The sequence below is a fragment of the Corvus cornix genome, chromosome 14, assembly GCF_000738735.6.
Source record: "Corvus cornix cornix isolate S_Up_H32 chromosome 14, ASM73873v5, whole genome shotgun sequence".
Classification (NCBI taxonomy): domain Eukaryota; kingdom Metazoa; phylum Chordata; class Aves; order Passeriformes; family Corvidae; genus Corvus; species Corvus cornix.
The window spans coordinates 11,187,844-11,206,115 of record NC_046344.1 but is presented as its reverse complement, the minus strand read 5'-3'; the positions used below and the strand labels follow the sequence as shown (position 1 = coordinate 11,206,115).

Here is an 18,272-nt window from a genome sequence, read left to right as displayed (position 1 = left end):
CCTGGGGACAGCGGATGCAAACCCGGGTGTGGGTGCAGGTGTGCCCGGCCGTCGCTACACAGCAGCTTGGGGGACGTTTGCCTTGACTGGAACTGTGGCTGGAGCAGCTGGGAAGTGCCTTTTCACGGCAGCATAGCGACGAGATCGCGAGGTAAACGAGTGTTTTTAAACGTGCGCAAAGCAGCTGTGACTTCCGTCTGTTTGTTGGGACTGTGCCCGGTACAGCGCAGAATCAAGAAATGGTAAATAATGTGTAGAACAGAGAGAAAAGTGATGCCGTGGGTCTGAACTCCCGGTGCAAGCCCCTCAGCCATCTCTGCTGTGCGCTGGACCCGGGCCCGGCCGTGTCACAGGGCTCGGCCCTCGGGCCCTGCGCGGCCGCCATCTTCCCCCGGGGCCGGGAAAGGAACCACCTCCCGGGCGGACTCTGCCCCTCAGCGGAGCCGCGGCGGCCGCTGCCACCACCCGGTACCGCCGCGGGCAGCGGCTGCCGCAGCCGCCCGAGGCTGGGAGCGCCTCGCCCGCTCGGGGCGGCCCCGGGGCCGCTGCCGGGGGGGCGCGGGCGGGGCCGCCTCACGCCAGGGGCGGGGCCGGGGCCGGGGCCGCGCGAGGCAGCGCACTGCGCACGCGCACCAGGCCGACGCCCCCGGCACGGGGCTGTGACGGTGTAACCAAACCCGCGTTAGCCCCGCCCCCGGGGTGCCCCGCTTGACGGACACGAAAACAAACCAATGAGCGCTGGGAATTCCGCACGGACCGGCTGCGCCGGGCGGTGACGACCAATCGGACGCTGCGGGCGGGGGCGGGCCGGCTGCGCGTTCCCAGGCGCCTCGGCCGGGCTCTCAGTGCGGTCGGGGCGGTGCCGGCGGTCGGAGTGTTTGGGGCCGGCGGAGCGACGGGCGGGCCCGGCATGGGGGTGAGGTAGGGCCGGCCCGGCGCACGGAACGAGCGCGGCCGGCTGTCGGGACCGGGTGTACGCGGCGGTGGGACGCGGAGCCGGGCGGAGGATGGAGGACAAGAAGGAGGAGGGCGAGGCGGAGATCCAGGAGCACGGGCCCGAGCACTGGTTCAGCAAGTGGGAGCGGCAGTGCCTGGCCGAGGCCGAGCAGGAGGAGGCGCTGGCGCCGGAGCTGCAGGACGAGGCGGCGGCGCAGCCTGAGCACAAGCAGCAGAAGCTCTGGCATCTCTTCCAGAATTCGGCCACCGCCGTGGCGCAGCTCTACAAGGGTGAGCACGGCCAGGGGCCTGGGGAGGGCACAGCTGGGGCGGCTACGGCCGAGAGGCCGGTAGAGCCTGAGCGCGGTGGACTCGGGGCCCGGGCAGTGGGGGGTGGGGGCGCCGAGCAGCCGCGGAGCCGCCGGGGTGGGGACGTGCCCGCAGCGGTACAAAGGGGCCGAGGCGGCGGGAGGAGCAGCTGCCGGGCCGCGGCCGCCCTGAGAGACGGACGGGAAAACAAAATGGCGAGAGGGAGGGGGAGCCGCGGTCGCGGTCCGGACAGCGCCCGGGGCGGCTCCTGCGCCGGCCCGGCCCGGCCGCACCCCCTCCTCCGGCCGCCGGAGCTCTCGGGCCGTAGCGCGGCCGCAGGGTGTCGGGGCGCTCCGCCGGGGCCGCGCCGGGAGGGTCCGGGCGGCGGGGGCGAGCCCCGAGTGCCGGGGAGGAGTGGGGGAAGGGGGGGGGATCCGGGAAGCCCGGCCCTGCCGGCGGCTACTGACGCCCAGCCCCGGGAAGAGACTCCGACAAAATGGCGAAGAGCGGGGCCGGGCTCATTGTGCGCCGGGGCGGGGGCGGCCGGGCGCTCCCCGCCGCGCTGGGGGCACCGCGCCCGCTGCCCCGGGCGGGCCGCTGCCCGCTCGGCCCCGATCCGGAGCTGCCTCCGGAAGGTGGAACAAAATGGCGAAACCTAACATGGCCGTTCGGAGCGGGTGACTCCAAAATAAACAGCGTGTGTCCTTCCCTCCCTGCAGACCGGGTGTGCCAGCAGCCGGGGCTCTCCCTCTGGGTCCCCTTCCAGAACGCCGCCACTGCGGTCACCAACCTCTACAAAGGTAAGGGGCTGCCCCCCCGCTGCCCCGGCAGCCCTCCCCGCCGAGCTGGGCCCTGCTCTGCCTCCTGCCCCGGCTTACTCATAAGTAGGGCCTGTTAATGTCTCTTATTCACCCTGATAAAATCTAACCCGAGACTGGTTCCTGAATCTTGCAGGTTTTCCCTGGGCCGCTTTAGCTGACGGTAGCTGAATCTTTTCTGTTGCCTCATGTCAGTGACTCATAAACTTAAAAGCTATTTTACTTTGAGCCCCTTGAAAAAGGGTGTCTTTAATATGTGTCTGTTTCTTGTGCGTTCAGGGAAGCTTCCAATGCTTTATTAAACAGTACTGAAATTCTCTGCATTGTGTATATTTCATAGTGCATTAGTTGTTGGGGTGTCAGTATATTGCCTTCGCTTTTGTGGTGGAGCACAGTTGGGTTTAGTGTTCATAAAATTCTGCACAGATGTTATGTGACAGAAAGTTTTATCTTCTTGTGGCAGTGCGGCTTCTTAAGCAAGCTTCCCAGTTTATTTTAAGCACTAGAATGTCATTCTGGCTGTGTCCAGTGTGGCTGTAAGAAGGCACTGTTAGCCAGAACTTTGATAGGAGTGTACTCTGCATGTGGCTGTGCTTTAGTGCTGGTTTAATGGGTGTTTCTGAACTCTGCAGTTCTTTGGGTTGTCACAGGAATTCTTGTCTGCAGAAGGATCATTCAGTGGTTTTTGGTTTGTTTAAAAGGTTGTGCTAAAATGAGACATATCAGGAAAGGCTGAAATTGGCACATTGTGATTCCTATTGTTACTGCCTTCCATTCCAAGGGAGGGAAGTGTTTTAAAGTTCCAGACGTTTGTTTTTCTGGCTTGTAGTTTGATTTTTTTTTTTCCTTGAGGTTTTTTTTTTAATTGGTCTGTACAACATTATATGTAGTTCTATCTGTATGTTCCTTCATATACCTTCAGTTTTGTCATTTTGGATTTGCCTTAAGCAGTTGAACTTGATGTGTTTGTGATGGGTGATCAGATTTCTGACAGATGCGGACTGAGCAGGGAGGAAATGTTGGTGCACAACCCTTGCTGCCAGAGACTTGCTTCCTGCAGAAAGTGTATTTGAGTGCTTTGTACGTGTGTCAGGTCATGTAAAGGGGCAGCACCTCAGAGTAGGAAGGTGCTGGCCTGAGGGAGTGGGTCACTAGAACGTGGCTGGGGATGCCAGTCATTTGAGAATGGTGGTAGTGTTAATAAATAGTCTGGAATAATTACAGTCTGTCTTTAAAAATGGCATGGCTCTCCCTTACAGCATCTTTAGTATGAAGATTTAGGCTGTTTATTTCTGTTTGATTACTTGTGCTCTAGGCAAAATGAGCCCTCATTTTTGTTGGCAATGATGTGATTAACTGAAGAGTAGGTGGTCAGGGAAACTAGAATTTAAGTTGGAAGCTGACTTTAGGCAGGTGTAATGTAATGCTTCAAAAACCAGCACCTGAAGCAAATGTTTTATTCAAACAGATCTTAAAGTGCTAGAGTACCTGAGTTACTCAGGAATGCTATTTTTCAATTTTCAGTTAACTTGCAAGTCAGTAGAAATTTGGTGAGAATGTGGTAGAACCAGCTAAACGCTGTCATATCTGACAATTTGGAGTCTCTTACTGTGAACTTGCTTTCCCTAGTGATGAACATGGCTCTTAAAAACTCCTATTTTTCACATTCTCAGTACTGTTTGTTTTGGAGGACTCTGTCAAAACACTGGAGGAAGACTTGGTGTGGTGAAGGGAACATCACAAACTGCTTCCTGCCTTGTCAGCTGGTTTCTGATCTGATAAATACTTGGGTTTTTGAGGCATCATCTTTTTAACAAGAGCAACCTGAGGAATGGTGCATAATGAGAATGCCATGATGTCTTGAATGTCAGCCTTTCTTCTGAATATAGATGAGAAGTTTAATATCAAACCACACTGATGGTCTTATGTCCTGAATTTCTAGTGCTGGTGATAGAGACTGCATTCAAGGCACTTGATTATCTTCCAGATTGCACTAAAAAAGTGAAGGCATGACTTGTAATGGAGGATTTAGAACTTGAGGCCACTGTGGGAAGTTTTAGGTACATGTTAGAATAAGACTTCTGAGCTTATAGTTTACCTTTTTATTAAAAAAACCTGAATATTTTCTAATGTTAATTTTGACTTGGTAATTTCAGAATGTATGCAGTTTTACTGCTTAGGTTTTGCCAGCTTAACTTTGTAAACAAAGTAGTTGTGGCTTTTACCATAAAAATCTAATCTTCCCAGGGTAATGGTGCTTGAAACTTCTCTGGGCTGCATAAGCAGTCCGTGTTTGACCTCATACCTAATTCACAGTTAGCACTTTGTAAAGCATTCTGATACACAAAGAAAGCAGGGTATTGATGTAAAGTCAGCCTCCAAGCCTCAGAAGGACACTCCTGGTATTTCAGGAAGTGATTAAAGGAATATTTTCACTTCCAAGTTGGCTCCAGAGTGTTTGGGCGGCTTTTACTGCCAATGCATTGGTGTCTGGGCTGCTGTGGAGTATAAAATGGCAGAAGGAATAACCTGTCATGTTGCCATTGCTTTCAGAGGAGTTAGCATTTGTAAATGTAGCCTTTAGATTACAAAGTAGTACAGGCAAAATACTCTTAGAGCAGGTAAAAGTAACAGGCTAAGTGTACTTCGTGTACCTGTTTAGTTTGTATTCCAAAAGCACCAAGATTTAACTCAGCTCGGTTTGAGGTGGTTTTGGTCTGTTGTGTTAGGTTTGAAGTGCTGCTCTTCGGCAGTGTAGATTTCAGTGCTATCTTTTATGGACTGTGCTGTGGTGCCTTAGAATATAAGTCCAAAAATAGCATTTAGTAGTGGTTCTTTTTGGGTTCTGGAGTGTGAGAAAGCTACACTAGATGTGTATGTCACTGTTTGTAAACCAGTATCTTGGGGTAGCTGTTCTTAAAGAAATAGCTTCATGTTCTGGGCAAATGGCTTTTGCCTTGGACTTCATTAATAAAACAAGAATATAAAATGCTGTTTAAATCAGCTTTGCCACATTGAAAAAAATCCATGGAATTCAAGTGAACAAAATTGGAGTGCATATGTTGATGTCTTTTAAGGAGCAAGAGCAACATAATATTTTACATTAAACTGAAATAGCTGTTGTCAAAGCTCTGATAGCAAACATATGACAAACAAGATGAGCATAATTATGTAGTGAACTGGATTTGTCCCACCTGTTACTGTGGTTTGAAAGTTACTCAAACTGGTAGCCAGAAATACACTTCCCGAAGTTTGAAAGCAACTTAATACATGGCATTTAAGTCTTTTGGAGGCACAGTTGTAACTGATGTGCACAGGTGACTAGTTACATCAACAGAGTGAAATTGCATTTTGTAGTAGGATTTATTGCAAACAATGTGTTTAAAGCTTTTGTATATCAAAAATTGCAGTGGGATCCTAAACGGGGAAGGATACTTTCTTAGCCTCCCTTTGTAAATGGTATGTTGCCTAATTGAGAGGCATTTAGGACACTCGTGTTCTAACTAGTTTCAAAACTATGGTCTATGAATTGTCTCTGCAATTGAAATTCAGCTGAAAATAGAAGAACTTGAAAGAAATCTGAATTTTCAGGCAATTCCTTACCTGTCAGAATGAAGAGAAGCAGTTACTCCTTTCTTATTTTGGGGCTTCCTGGCTCTATTGATGCACTTTGTGTGTCTGTTGTCCATTGATTTAAGTATCTTCCTCAGACTGACAAGCTCTAAGTGTGTTTTAATGTAAATAAACAGTGCTGTGGTGTCGACCTGAAGTACAGTAAATGCTGTTTAAGTGGTGCTGGAGTTGTTGTTGACTATCTGGCTTGTAAAGAGGATGGAACATTTTGGCTAATACTCTCTTTAGGTTTAGTGGAGCTCATCTTTGCTGCTGCAGCCACCTTGGTGCTGCCTTGTGGTGTGACCTGTAGAAGAAGTAGATACTTCTTCTTTCCTGTGGTTGACAGGAAGCCACATCAGTGCTGTGCCATGCTACACATTGCTGTGTAACACTAAAAGAACTTTTTTCTGTCTTCTTGCAGAAAGTGTGGATGCCCACCAGCGAAGCTTTGATTTAGGAATTCAGATTGGCTATCAGCGTCGGAATAAGGATGTGTTAGCCTGGGTTAAAAAACGCAGAAGAACTATTCGAAGAGAAGACTTGATCAGCTTCCTTTGTGGAAAAGTCCCTCCTCCAAGAAATTCTAGAGCTCCCCCAAGACTGACTGTAGTATCCCCTAACCGAGCTACTTCAACAGAAACTAGCTCATCTGTAGAGACTGATTTGCAACCCTTCCGTGAAGCCATAGCTCTGCATGGTAACAGTCACTTTTTCAATACTACTTGGTTAAAATTGGGTGGGGGTTCTTAAAGCATGTTTGGCATATATAATGTACCTGGTGTTCCAGCTGAAGGTATTCCCTTCATTCTTTAAGGGAGCTTTTGCATGTATAAGGCTTGTGTTGGCTGCTAAAAATTTGTATAGCTGAGTATTTTGAATGAAGAAAAGGTATTGAATAAAAATGAAATTTGGGTCTGTAATACTCCACAGCTGTGAACTCAACAGTTAAGTATCAGGTCTTGGTAGTGTTTTTGAAGCATGAAGAGGCTTGGCATTCATACCAATGCTAAAGCAAGCAGAATTCTTGGAAAATGGTAATGCTATGCTGGCAACTAGTTAAATATTAAGATTTGACTACTAGCAAGTTTTTGGAGGCTTAGGGAGGGAATTTGATGTCTGAGGCTTCTCTCTCTAGCTCTCTAATACCTTTGTTAGGCACTGGATAATGCAGTTTGGCATTCTGCTTAATATACCCTGGAAAGGGTGTTTCATGTGCACATTTTTGTAATAGAGTCCTGTTCAGAACTTTGTTCTAGTTCACTTTCAGATTTACGTATCTTCCAGTGTCATACTGAATTGCCTTCCTTGCCATCACCAGCAGTGTTGGTGGTGTATGTAATTTCAGATCTGAATATTCAGTAGCTTATTCTGTATTGGATTATGATTTAGCAAGTGAGAGACAAATGTGCTTTAAATTGCTCTTGAGGTGAGATGAGGCAGTTCACCTCTGGCTGTCATGCCTTCTAGAATTCAAAAGGGTAGCAGATATCTTGAGGTACAAACCGTAGACCATTCTAAAAGTAGAAGTTAAGCTATCTAGAAGTGCAACCTAAATGAAAATTTTACTGTCTGGGTGTTCTCAGTGGGGTTAGAATTGATGACTTAATTAGATGAGTGAATTCCTGAAAATGCAGTCTTTGCTTCTGCTGTGCTGTGGTGGTTTTTCAAGATACACAATTCAGACAGTGTTACTCGAGGTAACAGCCTAAGCCTGGTGTTATTGGCTACTCTGTTGCCATTTAAACCAAACATGCTTCCACCTAGTCGTGTCGGTTTTGGCAGTTTCCTGTCTCATACTGGGAGCAGGTTAGGGAATTCTGTGCACCCCTGTTGCTTACTCAGTGTAGATAAAATTAATGAGAACAACTGCAGAAGCTGGCTCTCACTGTGACAAACACCCTCTTAAAAATTATTTTCTGAAAATATAGTTGAATCTGTGGAGTTAGATTTAACTGTAAGGGCTCAATCTCAGGTGAGAGGAAGCTTAGGTAGGCTCAACTCAGCACAGTCAGCTCTCTGAGTAAACTCAGAGGCATTTTTATTGGTAATATGGCTCTTTTTGTGTCCATGTATTATTTCCTAGCATCTGCTTTGTATAGAGGTGGTTTATGGAAGTCACTTCTCTATAGCATGAGGATCTGAACAATGATGCATAATGTTTTCCATATTTCATAATGTATTGCGGGGTCATGGGGAAATTCTGTGCTGTGTAGTGGCACTGCAGGGGCTCAAAATGTACTTTTCCCCTTCATCAGCTGGTTGACAAGATTACATGTCAGTCACCTTTTGGATTAGGTTCTCCTGATACCGGTTTCAATCTGGTCCTTGACACAAATGCTTTTGTGCTAATCCTTTAGTGACTAGGCTTATATTGGGCCTCATAACTGTTTTTATGATGTCTGCATTCCTCCAGCTTCTCCCCCTTTTTTTTTTCCTTTAACATTAGGGAAGTTGTGATTAAGCAATCTCATGAACTCATTTCCTATTTATTGTAGGGCTTCTCAAAACTATGTTTTGATTTTGAAGCCTGCCAAGGATCTTCAGGTGTGTGTAAATTGTCTTCATTAGGCCTGTGCTTATTGTAAGTTTTGGCACATTCTTTGAAAGTGCTACTTCTAGGTATTATGAGGGAACATGAGAACCTGATGATGGTGAACAACAGTCCAGGCACCGAGGTTTTGAGGGGAGTTTTCAACTGGCATGTAAAGGAGCGAGGCTGTTTTGTGCTGGTTGGCTTCCTGTGGGAATGGAATATTTCTTTATTGATCATGTGGATGGGTTGAATTAGATTTGAGGGATAATGCTAAAACTTTTCTGCTCACAGCAAGACCTCTTCTAGTGAGGCAGAGATAGGTATGAATAGCCTATGGCACCAAGTAAAGCTCAGTGAAAGCAGAATTGGTCTATTGACTTCTCAGAAATAGGTACTAATACATGTCTGAAGACTGTGGCATTATAACTTGCTGATCTTCCCCTTTGATGATGGAAAATGCCTGTTTTTTCATCATGTAACCCCTAAATGTACCATAAACATGTCTGGAAATTTTGACAGAAGCAGTGGTAACAAAATAGCTAATAATTCAGTATTTCCTGGAACATCAAACACAATTCTAGGTGTATGCCCCAGACTAAAACATTAGAGAATAGCATCTTTTAGGTATCAGTACAATCTTTAAAGTGTATGCTTCATCTGAAAAGAAATATGTTAAAATTGGATTTTTAGCCTTGCCTCTTCTGTCTACAACCCTGTAATGTCTGACTTATATCTCTGCAAGATGGTTGACAGTTTTTTTTGACAAAAGCTAGGGATGTTGAACCCAGAATTTAATATTGTAGTACTGATTATCAAGTCTTTCTACTACAAGAAAACTTGTCTTGAAAGCAGAACAGTAGAGAAGTACTTGTTATAGTAGCTAAAAGCAAAATTATCATGACAAAAAATTAAACATGAGAATGTTTAAGGTGTATGTGATCTCCCTTTTAACTTCATTGCACCTGTGTTCTGCAGTTGTTACTGAAGTCTTTAGTGTTACTTAGTGAGAATGAGACTTTGGAACCTTACTCTTGAGAGAGTAAACTCTGGTAAACAAAATCTCTTTCCTTATTACCAGCTTTTCATTGTTAGCATGCTAGTGGGTAAGCTTTCAAATAAAGCATGGCTGGCAGCGTGAACTGTGAATATTTGAAAAGAAGTTCAAGCCTTTTAGAAAAGCTGGGTAGTTATCTCAAGGTAATACATGATGTTTTACTCTGAAGTGCCAGTGCATTTTTCTGAAACTTCAATGAAACATCAATCTGATGGTTGGTGTTTCAAGATGTGGTAGTAGAAGATAATAAATACCTTCGTTGTCCAACATCTCAATTAGAGAGTTGGGTTTTTAACTTCTGTTAGCCCCTGAAATGTGATTGCAGCTAGGGAGAGTGTGGATGTAATCTTGACCTACTCTCTGGATGTGTATTGACATTTCTAGTTCTGTAAGAGATGAGTTTCAAATGACAGAATTACATCAATCTGAGCTAACAGTACAGGATTACCAAACGCTGCCATGTGCTAGACCACTTTGTGCCTGGCTGTAGCTGGCATACCAAGTCTTGTGCACTGCCCATATCCTTTACTGTGGAATGTACTCCATGTTTCACAGACCACCCTTCCCAGCATAATGTGAGAAAATGCTGTGATTTGAGGAGGGGAAAGAAGCTTGGAAAGGTAATGTTGAAATGCATTTGACTTGAGCATTCTTAAACAAAAATCAGGTGAATTTGGGGAAAAAAATAGGGCAACAGTACAGTGAGAGAATATTAGTTCTTTTTCTCCTCAGCGTTAGTGTTGATGTATATCATTCACGTGATTGGGTCTCTCTTCGGGTAGGCAGAACACTTGCATGTAGAAGTGTGTGGCCTGGCCGCTTAAGAGGCTGAATTTCCACTAGCCCTTCATATTTGCTTGTCAAAATACTAAAGTGCAGTTTAAAACAGAGCATTTAGCAGAGTGGAGAAACAGAAGTTGGTAAAAGAGAGGGTGGGAGAACAGAGTTCAGATTGGTCTGACATAGTTTAATTTAAAGGTTGTGTGTATATGTAGCTGTGATGGAATTGTGTGTTGGTATGTGCTGCTAAAACTTGCTATTTGAGCCAGTACTGTGAAAGGGTGAATATGACATAGAGTGACAATGATCTCTCTGCATGCCATTTTGTATTTATCTGGGGTTATTAACTAATTCCTGCTTTAGTCCCACTTATCTAAGCGTGAATGTTCCTTTTGATACTTCCTGATTAAAACTTCTTGAAAACAATAGTTAATGCTATTACTATACTGAACAGTAGCTACCCAGTATATTAGGCCATGGTGGTGACCTGACTAAGTCCTACATGGATGTGGTTGTAGTGCAGATGAAAGAGCATTTACAGTTTGTTAGGCCAGTGGTGATAAATTTGCTAATTTTGAGCTGACAGTTTTAAGTATTTTGTAATCCATGAAACATACTTTCAGTCAAAAATTCTAATATCTTGATAGTTTTGGAGGGTGCTTTGTTGTAAATTGGCTAGTATTGGTCACAGCTCTCTCTAATAGTACTATGAAACCTTCAGAATAGAACTTTTTGTAAAATTGTTTATGAAATGTCATATTGTTGATGTCTGAAAGATATGACAGGAATCAGAATGTACTAGGTACTGCAAAGTATTTGAGATATGCCCTCCACTTCAAACCTTTCCAGTTTAAAAAGGGGTTAAGAGCCATGTGTGCTTTCTTAATGGCCTCTAACGATAAAGGAGATGTCCCTGGTAGAAAGGAGTGTGAGACTTCAGAGGTGGTTGTGAGATTGTGGGAAGAGTAAAGCCACTTTAGCAGCTGTTTGGATCTCGGTCCTGTTATATAGACAAAACTGGTGTGCCTGTGGTTAGGCCATGTTAATCACAATATAGAAATTTGAGGTTGGGAAATCGTGTTTGCTGACAGTCATGTCATCTTACCACTTCCTAGTGTCAGTTATTGCTTTAAATGTTTTGGGAAGAGCTCTGAGTCCACTGAAAGCTTAAACTCAGAGTAATTCACAGTAAATGGTTTTTCTGAGATTTCCTCTACTTTGCCATAGCTTCCTGAGAAAAAAACTTAACTCTTTTCCCTGTCGACCAAAAGTAGATTCTTTGAGCACTGCAGATTGTTCTCAGAGATGTTGGTTACATGAAGTTGCATCTTGATATTTGAATGTAGGCCTTGAGTTTGCTTTGACTCTTCCATGTTAGCTCAATTAGCCAATCCTAAACTGTGATCTGAGTGTTTTGTTTGGCAGTTCTGCTCCCCTGGATGAATGGGCAGTGCTGTGTAATCTGGCTAACTGCCAGGAACCGATCCCAGGTTGTCACTCAGTCTGTCAGCGTACCCAGTCATGACTCTTACTAGTACTAAATACCTGTGTGAGCTACAAGATTAACCTGTAGCTCTAAGTCCATGCTGTGATGCAATATCCTTGTATTCTGATCTGTAGAAATTAATTCAAAGCTACTCTCCTGTCTTTGACATCACGTTGTATTGAAGATTTTAACTTCTAGTTAACTTCTCCTGAAGGTTGTGTATCTAAATGTACACTGATTCAGTATTACCTGAATACTGGGAAGTCAGTGACTGCTTTAGGCATTGCTTGTGAACTTTGGCAGTCTGGTTTAGATTATGCTGCAGTGTATTACAGGTGCATCTTTTAACTGTATCTACTATTTTAAAGCATGCTTGTTACTTGAAAAGGCTCCACTTAAAAACACAGTTCTTGAGTGGTGCTGAAAAACGTCTTTTCACATCACAGGGAAGTTTTGGGGTTTATTTAGAATAACTTTTCTCCCCTTACTTGGGCATTAGACATAATAAAAAGATGTTGTGATGAAACTGAATTACTATGTTGCTCATTTGGTATGAGTTGTATAACAATAAATGACTGATAAGTGATGTAAATTGTTGACTCTTAAGTGTAAGTAATACACTGAACTTGTGTGGTCACAGCAGTTTTGCTTGGAATAGTAATGTGGGGGGAAATCTCTACAATCAGTTTGGATTTGAAAAAATGTCACCTGTATGCTGTCAGATTTTTTTCAATTCAAATGTACAGGATGAATTAATGCTTTTTTTCTAATGTATGTCATGCCAGTTGAAATTAAACTACTGATGTCTTTGAATTGTGAAGTGATTTGTTACCTGCCCAAACTGTGCATGTTGGTAGTTTATCCAGGTTATGGTATCTGAATTGGCTTTATCTCATACATCTGTCATCAAGTAGCTGCTTTACTTTCTTGGTTAGATGCATGGGAAATTCTTTTCCTAATGGTTTTGGATTTAAGTTTGACCTTAATCCTGAGAATACTGTCACAAACCTTGTTTCTGAGTTACCTTTACACTAAAACAGCTTCTGCTGTTTAAATAACTCTTGCCATTGTGAGTGAAAGATGATTTTGCTATTAATGAAATCTGCAGGGCACCTCTCAGAGTTCAGACCATGCTTCTGAGCCCTGTTTGAACACCACTTAGAGCTGTAAGCAAAAGCCCTAAGAAAGCATTAGTGATTAGTGGCTGTTTCTACTGGTTGTTATATAATGCCAGATCTGTGTAAAAGTATTTCCTGTGCTGTTACAAATTCAAAGCTTTAAATGTTCATTCAGTAATGTTCCATAGAATGAAGTCGGTTGGCCTGCTCCATCCTGACTTGTGTGTTAACCTGCCATTGCTGCAGATGGCTTTAGACTTCAGCTTCAGGTTTCTGGTGAGTGGTGTTGTAGCTCTAGCAGTCCTCTCTTCCCAGAGCCTCTGAAGTTGCCTATTTGGCCTACCAGCAGCTGGTGGATTGAGTTTTGTTAGACTTGACTTGTCAGTCAGTGACTTTTGGCTGCTTACTTGACAGTATATGGAGATGTGAATTAAATGGCTGCACACACAAGATTTATGATGGCTGGACAGAGCTATAGAATGTTTGAGACTGGAGAAGAGAACTCTTAAGATTTTGACAGTTGCTGAGAGTGGAATCTTCTGGGGCAGTTTAACATTTCCTTGTTCTTACTGTTAGAAAAATATCATGTCATCTTCTGTTCATTATGTTTCCTAGGGCCAACAGATATTTTTGTACTTTCCTACTATTACACAGATTTGAAGATGTTATGATAGCAAAGAGGTTTGTCTTATCTCTGTGCTCCTGTTTATCTCCAAATAAGCCTGAATTGCAAATTGAGAAGAGTAGTTAGGCTTACTAAACTTATGTTTTGGAATGTCCCACTTTTGTAAAACTGTTATGTTACAGAAGGCAGAGTTTAAATTGGTATGAAGTTCATGGTTGTCTTTTTATGGCCTTGTTTCTACAAGAAATAAACTTCAGTTTGAATCAAACACTATTAACTGAACACAAACCAAAGTTCTTGCAGGGTACCTGTGATAGTGATTTGTATCAGATCTGTCAATAACAAATTTTGGGTGATTGTCACGTGGTTTTTCTTGCTTGTTATTTAAGTGCCTTTCTGAATTTACTAATACTAATGTGTTGGCTGTTAGTGTTAGCCATGAAATAAAGCTTGTATTTATAAACTAGCTGTGGTGTACACCTGTCTGCTGCCATACTGCAGTTTCCTTCAGGGAGTGAAAGGGAGCAGGGTGGTGGTATTGAAACAAGACTGAGTCGGTTCAACTGGAAAGTCCTTGGCAGGGCTGTGTAACTCTTGGTCCAGTGTGAAGCCTTTAAATTGAAATAGTCTGCTCTTGAGTATGTCCATGTTTTGAATAGCATGTCATGCTGATGGAGTTAATGTTTGCCAGAGCGTGTTGTTACAGCCTGGTGTATAAACTCACTTTTAATGTCATAAAAAGCAGTTCTGGTAATTACTGGATTATTCCATGGACAGAAAGCTGAGAAGGTGTGCTCTGGACTGGAATGGTACAAATAGTAGGATGAAGTGCCTTTAAGATCTCAGCAGAATTTGGCTGAGTGCGATCCTTTCTGGCGCACGTGGGAACTGAATTTTCTGTGCTGTCTGACTGAAGCCCTTTTTCTCTCTCTCCCCAGGTCTTAGTGGTGCAATGGCTAGTATAAGTGTTCGCTCGAGTACCCCAGGCTCGCCTACTCACGTGAGCAGTGGCTCCAATGCTAGTCGAAGGAGAAATGGACTCCATGATGTTGATTTGAACACTTTCATATCAGAAGAAATGGCACTCCACTTGGACAATGGTGGAACTAGAAAGCGTACCTCAGCCCAGTGTGGCGATGTCATTACAGACTCACCAACTCATAAACGCAACAGAATGATCTAAACTGCAAAAATTTCAAACCCACCATGCTGCTTGAAAGCCACTTGATCCTCAGAGTACTATTGAAAAGGAAACATGAGGCCATCTTTCCATATTCACTGTTTAAGACAAAGAATTCAATAAATGCCATAAAGGAAATTTTAGATATTACATTAGATGCCTCTTGTAACTGCGGCTTTCTTAAACTATATTCTTAGCAGAGGACATCAGATATTGTGTAGTAGTTAGCAAGATCATCATAGGCGAACATGTATCTGTTCCAAGGCTAAAAGTGACCTTACTTGTATTATTAAAGGGAAAGGAAATTTCAGATGTTTATTTGGCTATAGAATTCTCTTTTTTGTCCTTTATTTCCTGCTTTGAGTATTTGCTTAAACAGTATTGCCAGTTTGACTGAAATTGTCTACAACATGACTTGGCATCTTTGTCAAAACTGCAGGCTTCCATTTTTGCAGCACTGTACCATGCACCTAGTTTCTGTATAGTAACAGTGTGCAAGTTATAAATATTGGACTGTACCCTTTTTAGTTTTAAAAGCAGTTGCTAATTCTGGTGATTGTGTGATAATGTAAAGAGGTGCTATGATGGTCATGCAATTAATACTTAATATTGAATCAATACAAGGATCTTTATTGGATTCACTTTGTGTGTTCTAGTGCTCTGAAGTAGCAATATTAAACTTTTCCCCGATTAACTTCATAGGCTTTTAAATCAGTTTGAGAAAATATATGTACTTATTGGTATTATCCTTGTGGTAATCATACACAGTGCAGACTGCACCAGTGCTGACCTAAATTTAGAGAAAAATGTCCTGTAATTGGAAAATAGGCTTTTCTGTTCAGTATTAGTGAAGGGTAGGTTTTGTGTACACCCATATCCTATTTTACATTTCTTGTGAAGTAATTGCCCATTGGTGGGGAGGGGTGGGAGGAGCGGGAATGTGGGGAATAGTTGGAAAAGGGGTGTGTTCTAACAAGTAAGACTTCTGGTCACATGTGGAAACTTGGACTAACTTAAGATTCTGTGTGATGCCATCCCCTTCAGGAGGGAGTGACATGCAGGTTCTGTGAAGTGCTAAGAAAATAATTTAAAACTGGAAGTTGATGATAAAACTCTGGATAAACATGCCATAAGCATGAATTTAAAAGGATAAATGGCTTTCTTTTTGTGTTTAGCTTACATTCATAGGATTGAACTCTGGCTGCCGTAACTTAAGCATAGTCTAAAACTGATCTAGAGATCAAGACTGATCTGCTGCAAATCTGTTTCTGAATGGGGAAGGACAGATGTCAGTCTCGGAGTGTCCTGACTATTTTTATACATAGAGGGAGGAAGTCTTTGGTGGAGAGCTCTGGCTTTTAGGCCTCTAAATCTCTGCCTTGGAGAGGAATAACAAAGGAAGAATAAGAAATGAAGAGCTCCAAACCTGCACGTTGGGAAAGGGGTATTTAGTGAGGTGGTATGCATGCTTTAACTGGAAGCATAGGCTGATCCTGGGATTAAATGTAGCTATGCTAGATTCCCAATACTAAAAATTGTGGCTTCTAGCAAAGTTAAGGCACCTTGAGCTCCACGTTAATACACAGCTCTTCAAGACTTTTGCTTACGTGCTTGTAGAGTCAGATCTCTTTTGTATTATCTTTGCTGTTTGAAACAGACTTCACTGTAGGTTTGCCCTTTTTACCCTGGTGCCCTCTCATTGATGTCTGTTGTCAAGGCAAGACAGCAATGCTGTGTGAGTCACTCAAGGCTCTCTACTTGAGCATGATCTCCTTGCCTTGTGGTGCTTCCATCACATTTCTTTACACCGAAGAGTCCTTGAAGATGTCAGCAGTTGCACAGTACTGTAGTGAGAGGCTCTGTAGTTCATGGACAGCTGTCACAGCTGTCCAAAGTGAAGTGGTAAGAACTGCTCCAACCCCCCCGTGTTACATAGCTGAACTTGCACATCACTTGAAGACTCAATATACATTAATTTCAGTTACTGCTATTAACTACAATTCATAAGGTTTAGTTTATGTAAGATATTAATACTGCATAAAGCTAGTTTTCATTTGGAGACTGCATTTTCAGTAAAGATTTTGAAGATGGTATCTGAATATATGTTAGTATTTATTGGACTGAAGGATTTGTTGGCAGAGGGATTTTTCCAGAGGGATTTTTCTGTTCTGAAAGAAAGGTGGAGTCCTGAGCAGAAAGGACATGTGTGAGAACCATTCTTGAGCTCTTCTGTTTATTTGTTAACTGGCTTGTACAAGCAAGATGCTTATGCTCTGCAACTTCTAACACACTTTATTCTTAATGTGGTAAAGGTGACATCGTACTGGTATCAGTTCTGCACACAGGAACTGTAGCAGTGCTGCTGGTCTAGCCCAAATACAGAGCCTGTTCAAATTACTTCTTCCCTTCCTTGCAATTAAATAAATCCTGTTAATGCTCTGAAGCATTAATTCAGTCTATTACCATCTAAAACTAAATTTGTCTGGCTTCTTATTTAATTAGTGCCATTTTTCTTTGAAAGAAAGCAGACTTTGATATTAAACTGGTTGCATTAATTTTTTTTTTGCTTATACCTTAAATATTTGGCGACTTTTGATTGTTTTTCATTTAGCCCCAACTGTTGTTTGCTCTTTGACCTCTGCCAGAATGATCAAAAATGCATGTATTCACCTGATAAACACAGGAGAACAGGTTGTCTCTAAAAAAAAAAAAAAATAAAAAAAGTCCAGTACCTGTTGCTTTGAAGACTATTTCTTGTGCCAGTGTAGAAAATTGATGTTCTGGTAATAGCTTTTGGCTATTATCCAAACCAGCTCCTGGAGCCAGAAGTGAGTTGATTTTCAGTAAGGAACACTGACTTGAGAACTGTTTAGTTTGGTAAAATGGTGCTTACTTTTGCTTTCTCCTCTGAGTCGTGCAGTTGCCCGGTCTCTTCTCCATGTACATCCAATCTAACCTGAATGTGCGGCAGTTACATACAGTACATCCTGCACTGAAGCTACTGAGCTTGGCTTGCTTATTAATGAAGTAAGTTTTAAATGTTCAATTTAAATCTATATTACAATAAAGTAATGCAAAAATGATTTTGGCTGAAATTGAAGTCCTGCAGTTAAACTTACTTTCAAATGTGGTTTACCCAGCTGGAGTAATAGAAACTCTAAGTCATAATAAACCTAATAAAAAAAAAATACAACTAATCAGGCTGCTTTGTAGTTCTTTAAGTTTCTGAATAATACAGTCCGTGGGTAATCCCAAATAAGATGTGATTAGTGTGAGTTGACAGGCTGCCTTGGTTCTGTAGATCAGGACTTTCCTTGAATGCAATTTGCTGGTAGCTGTTTGGTGTAGCATACACACAGGTTTTTCTTTTGTCCCTTTTGGACTAATGAAGGTACAAAAAATTGGGGTGTACTACATTTGCACAAGATGTTCTGCAGACTTCAACATCACTAATACTTCAAAAAAACATCTTAAAGAGATTTAAGTGGCATAGGTTAGGAAGTTAAGTGGTGTTGACTTCAATAGTAGAGCTTTCAGTCTTTTGCAACAGACTCTTTGGACTTAAGTGAAATCAGGTGCTTTAATTAGCAGCATTTCCTGCTTCTTGTGGTTGCCCCTAAACCTGCAAACTATTTTCCACTTTCTTTATCAGCAGGTTTTAGAATTCCATTATGAAGGAAAGCTTTATTTCATAGGCGCTTTCAAGTTAAAAAAGTATCTTTTAAATTCATGTTACCATTTTTTCACTTACTTAGCCACTGAAATGTTCAGCAGGAATTTAGAAAGATTCTTAAATGGCTTCTAAAACCCAGCATCTT

At 42.9% G+C, this 18,272-nt stretch overlaps 1 protein-coding gene across 1 annotated transcript; it reads left to right on the top strand.

The window, feature by feature from the left end:
- The first annotated feature begins 833 nt into the window (after positions 1 to 833).
- On the top strand, positions 834 to 17,651 carry C14H16orf72 (chromosome 14 C16orf72 homolog). Its single transcript, XM_039560148.1, has 4 exons — positions 834 to 1,227; positions 1,965 to 2,045; positions 6,100 to 6,375; positions 14,213 to 17,651. The coding sequence occupies exons 1-4, from the start codon at positions 1,008 to 1,010 to the stop codon at positions 14,455 to 14,457; spliced, it is 822 nt and encodes a 273-aa protein (XP_039416082.1). The 5' UTR covers positions 834 to 1,007; the 3' UTR covers positions 14,458 to 17,651.
- The last annotated feature ends 621 nt before the right edge of the window (positions 17,652 to 18,272 follow it).

Excerpts from the sequence above, each read along its gene's own strand:
- C14H16orf72 (XM_039560148.1), top strand. The coding sequence starts at position 1,008 with ATGGAGGACAAGAAGGAGGAGGGCGAGGCGGAGATCCAGGAGCACGGG. Across the intron at positions 1,228-1,964 it reads CGTGGCGCAGCTCTACAAGG|ACCGGGTGTGCCAGCAGCCG; the intron begins GTGAGCACGGCC and ends CCCTCCCTGCAG. Across the intron at positions 2,046-6,099 it reads GGTCACCAACCTCTACAAAG|AAAGTGTGGATGCCCACCAG; the intron begins GTAAGGGGCTGC and ends GTCTTCTTGCAG.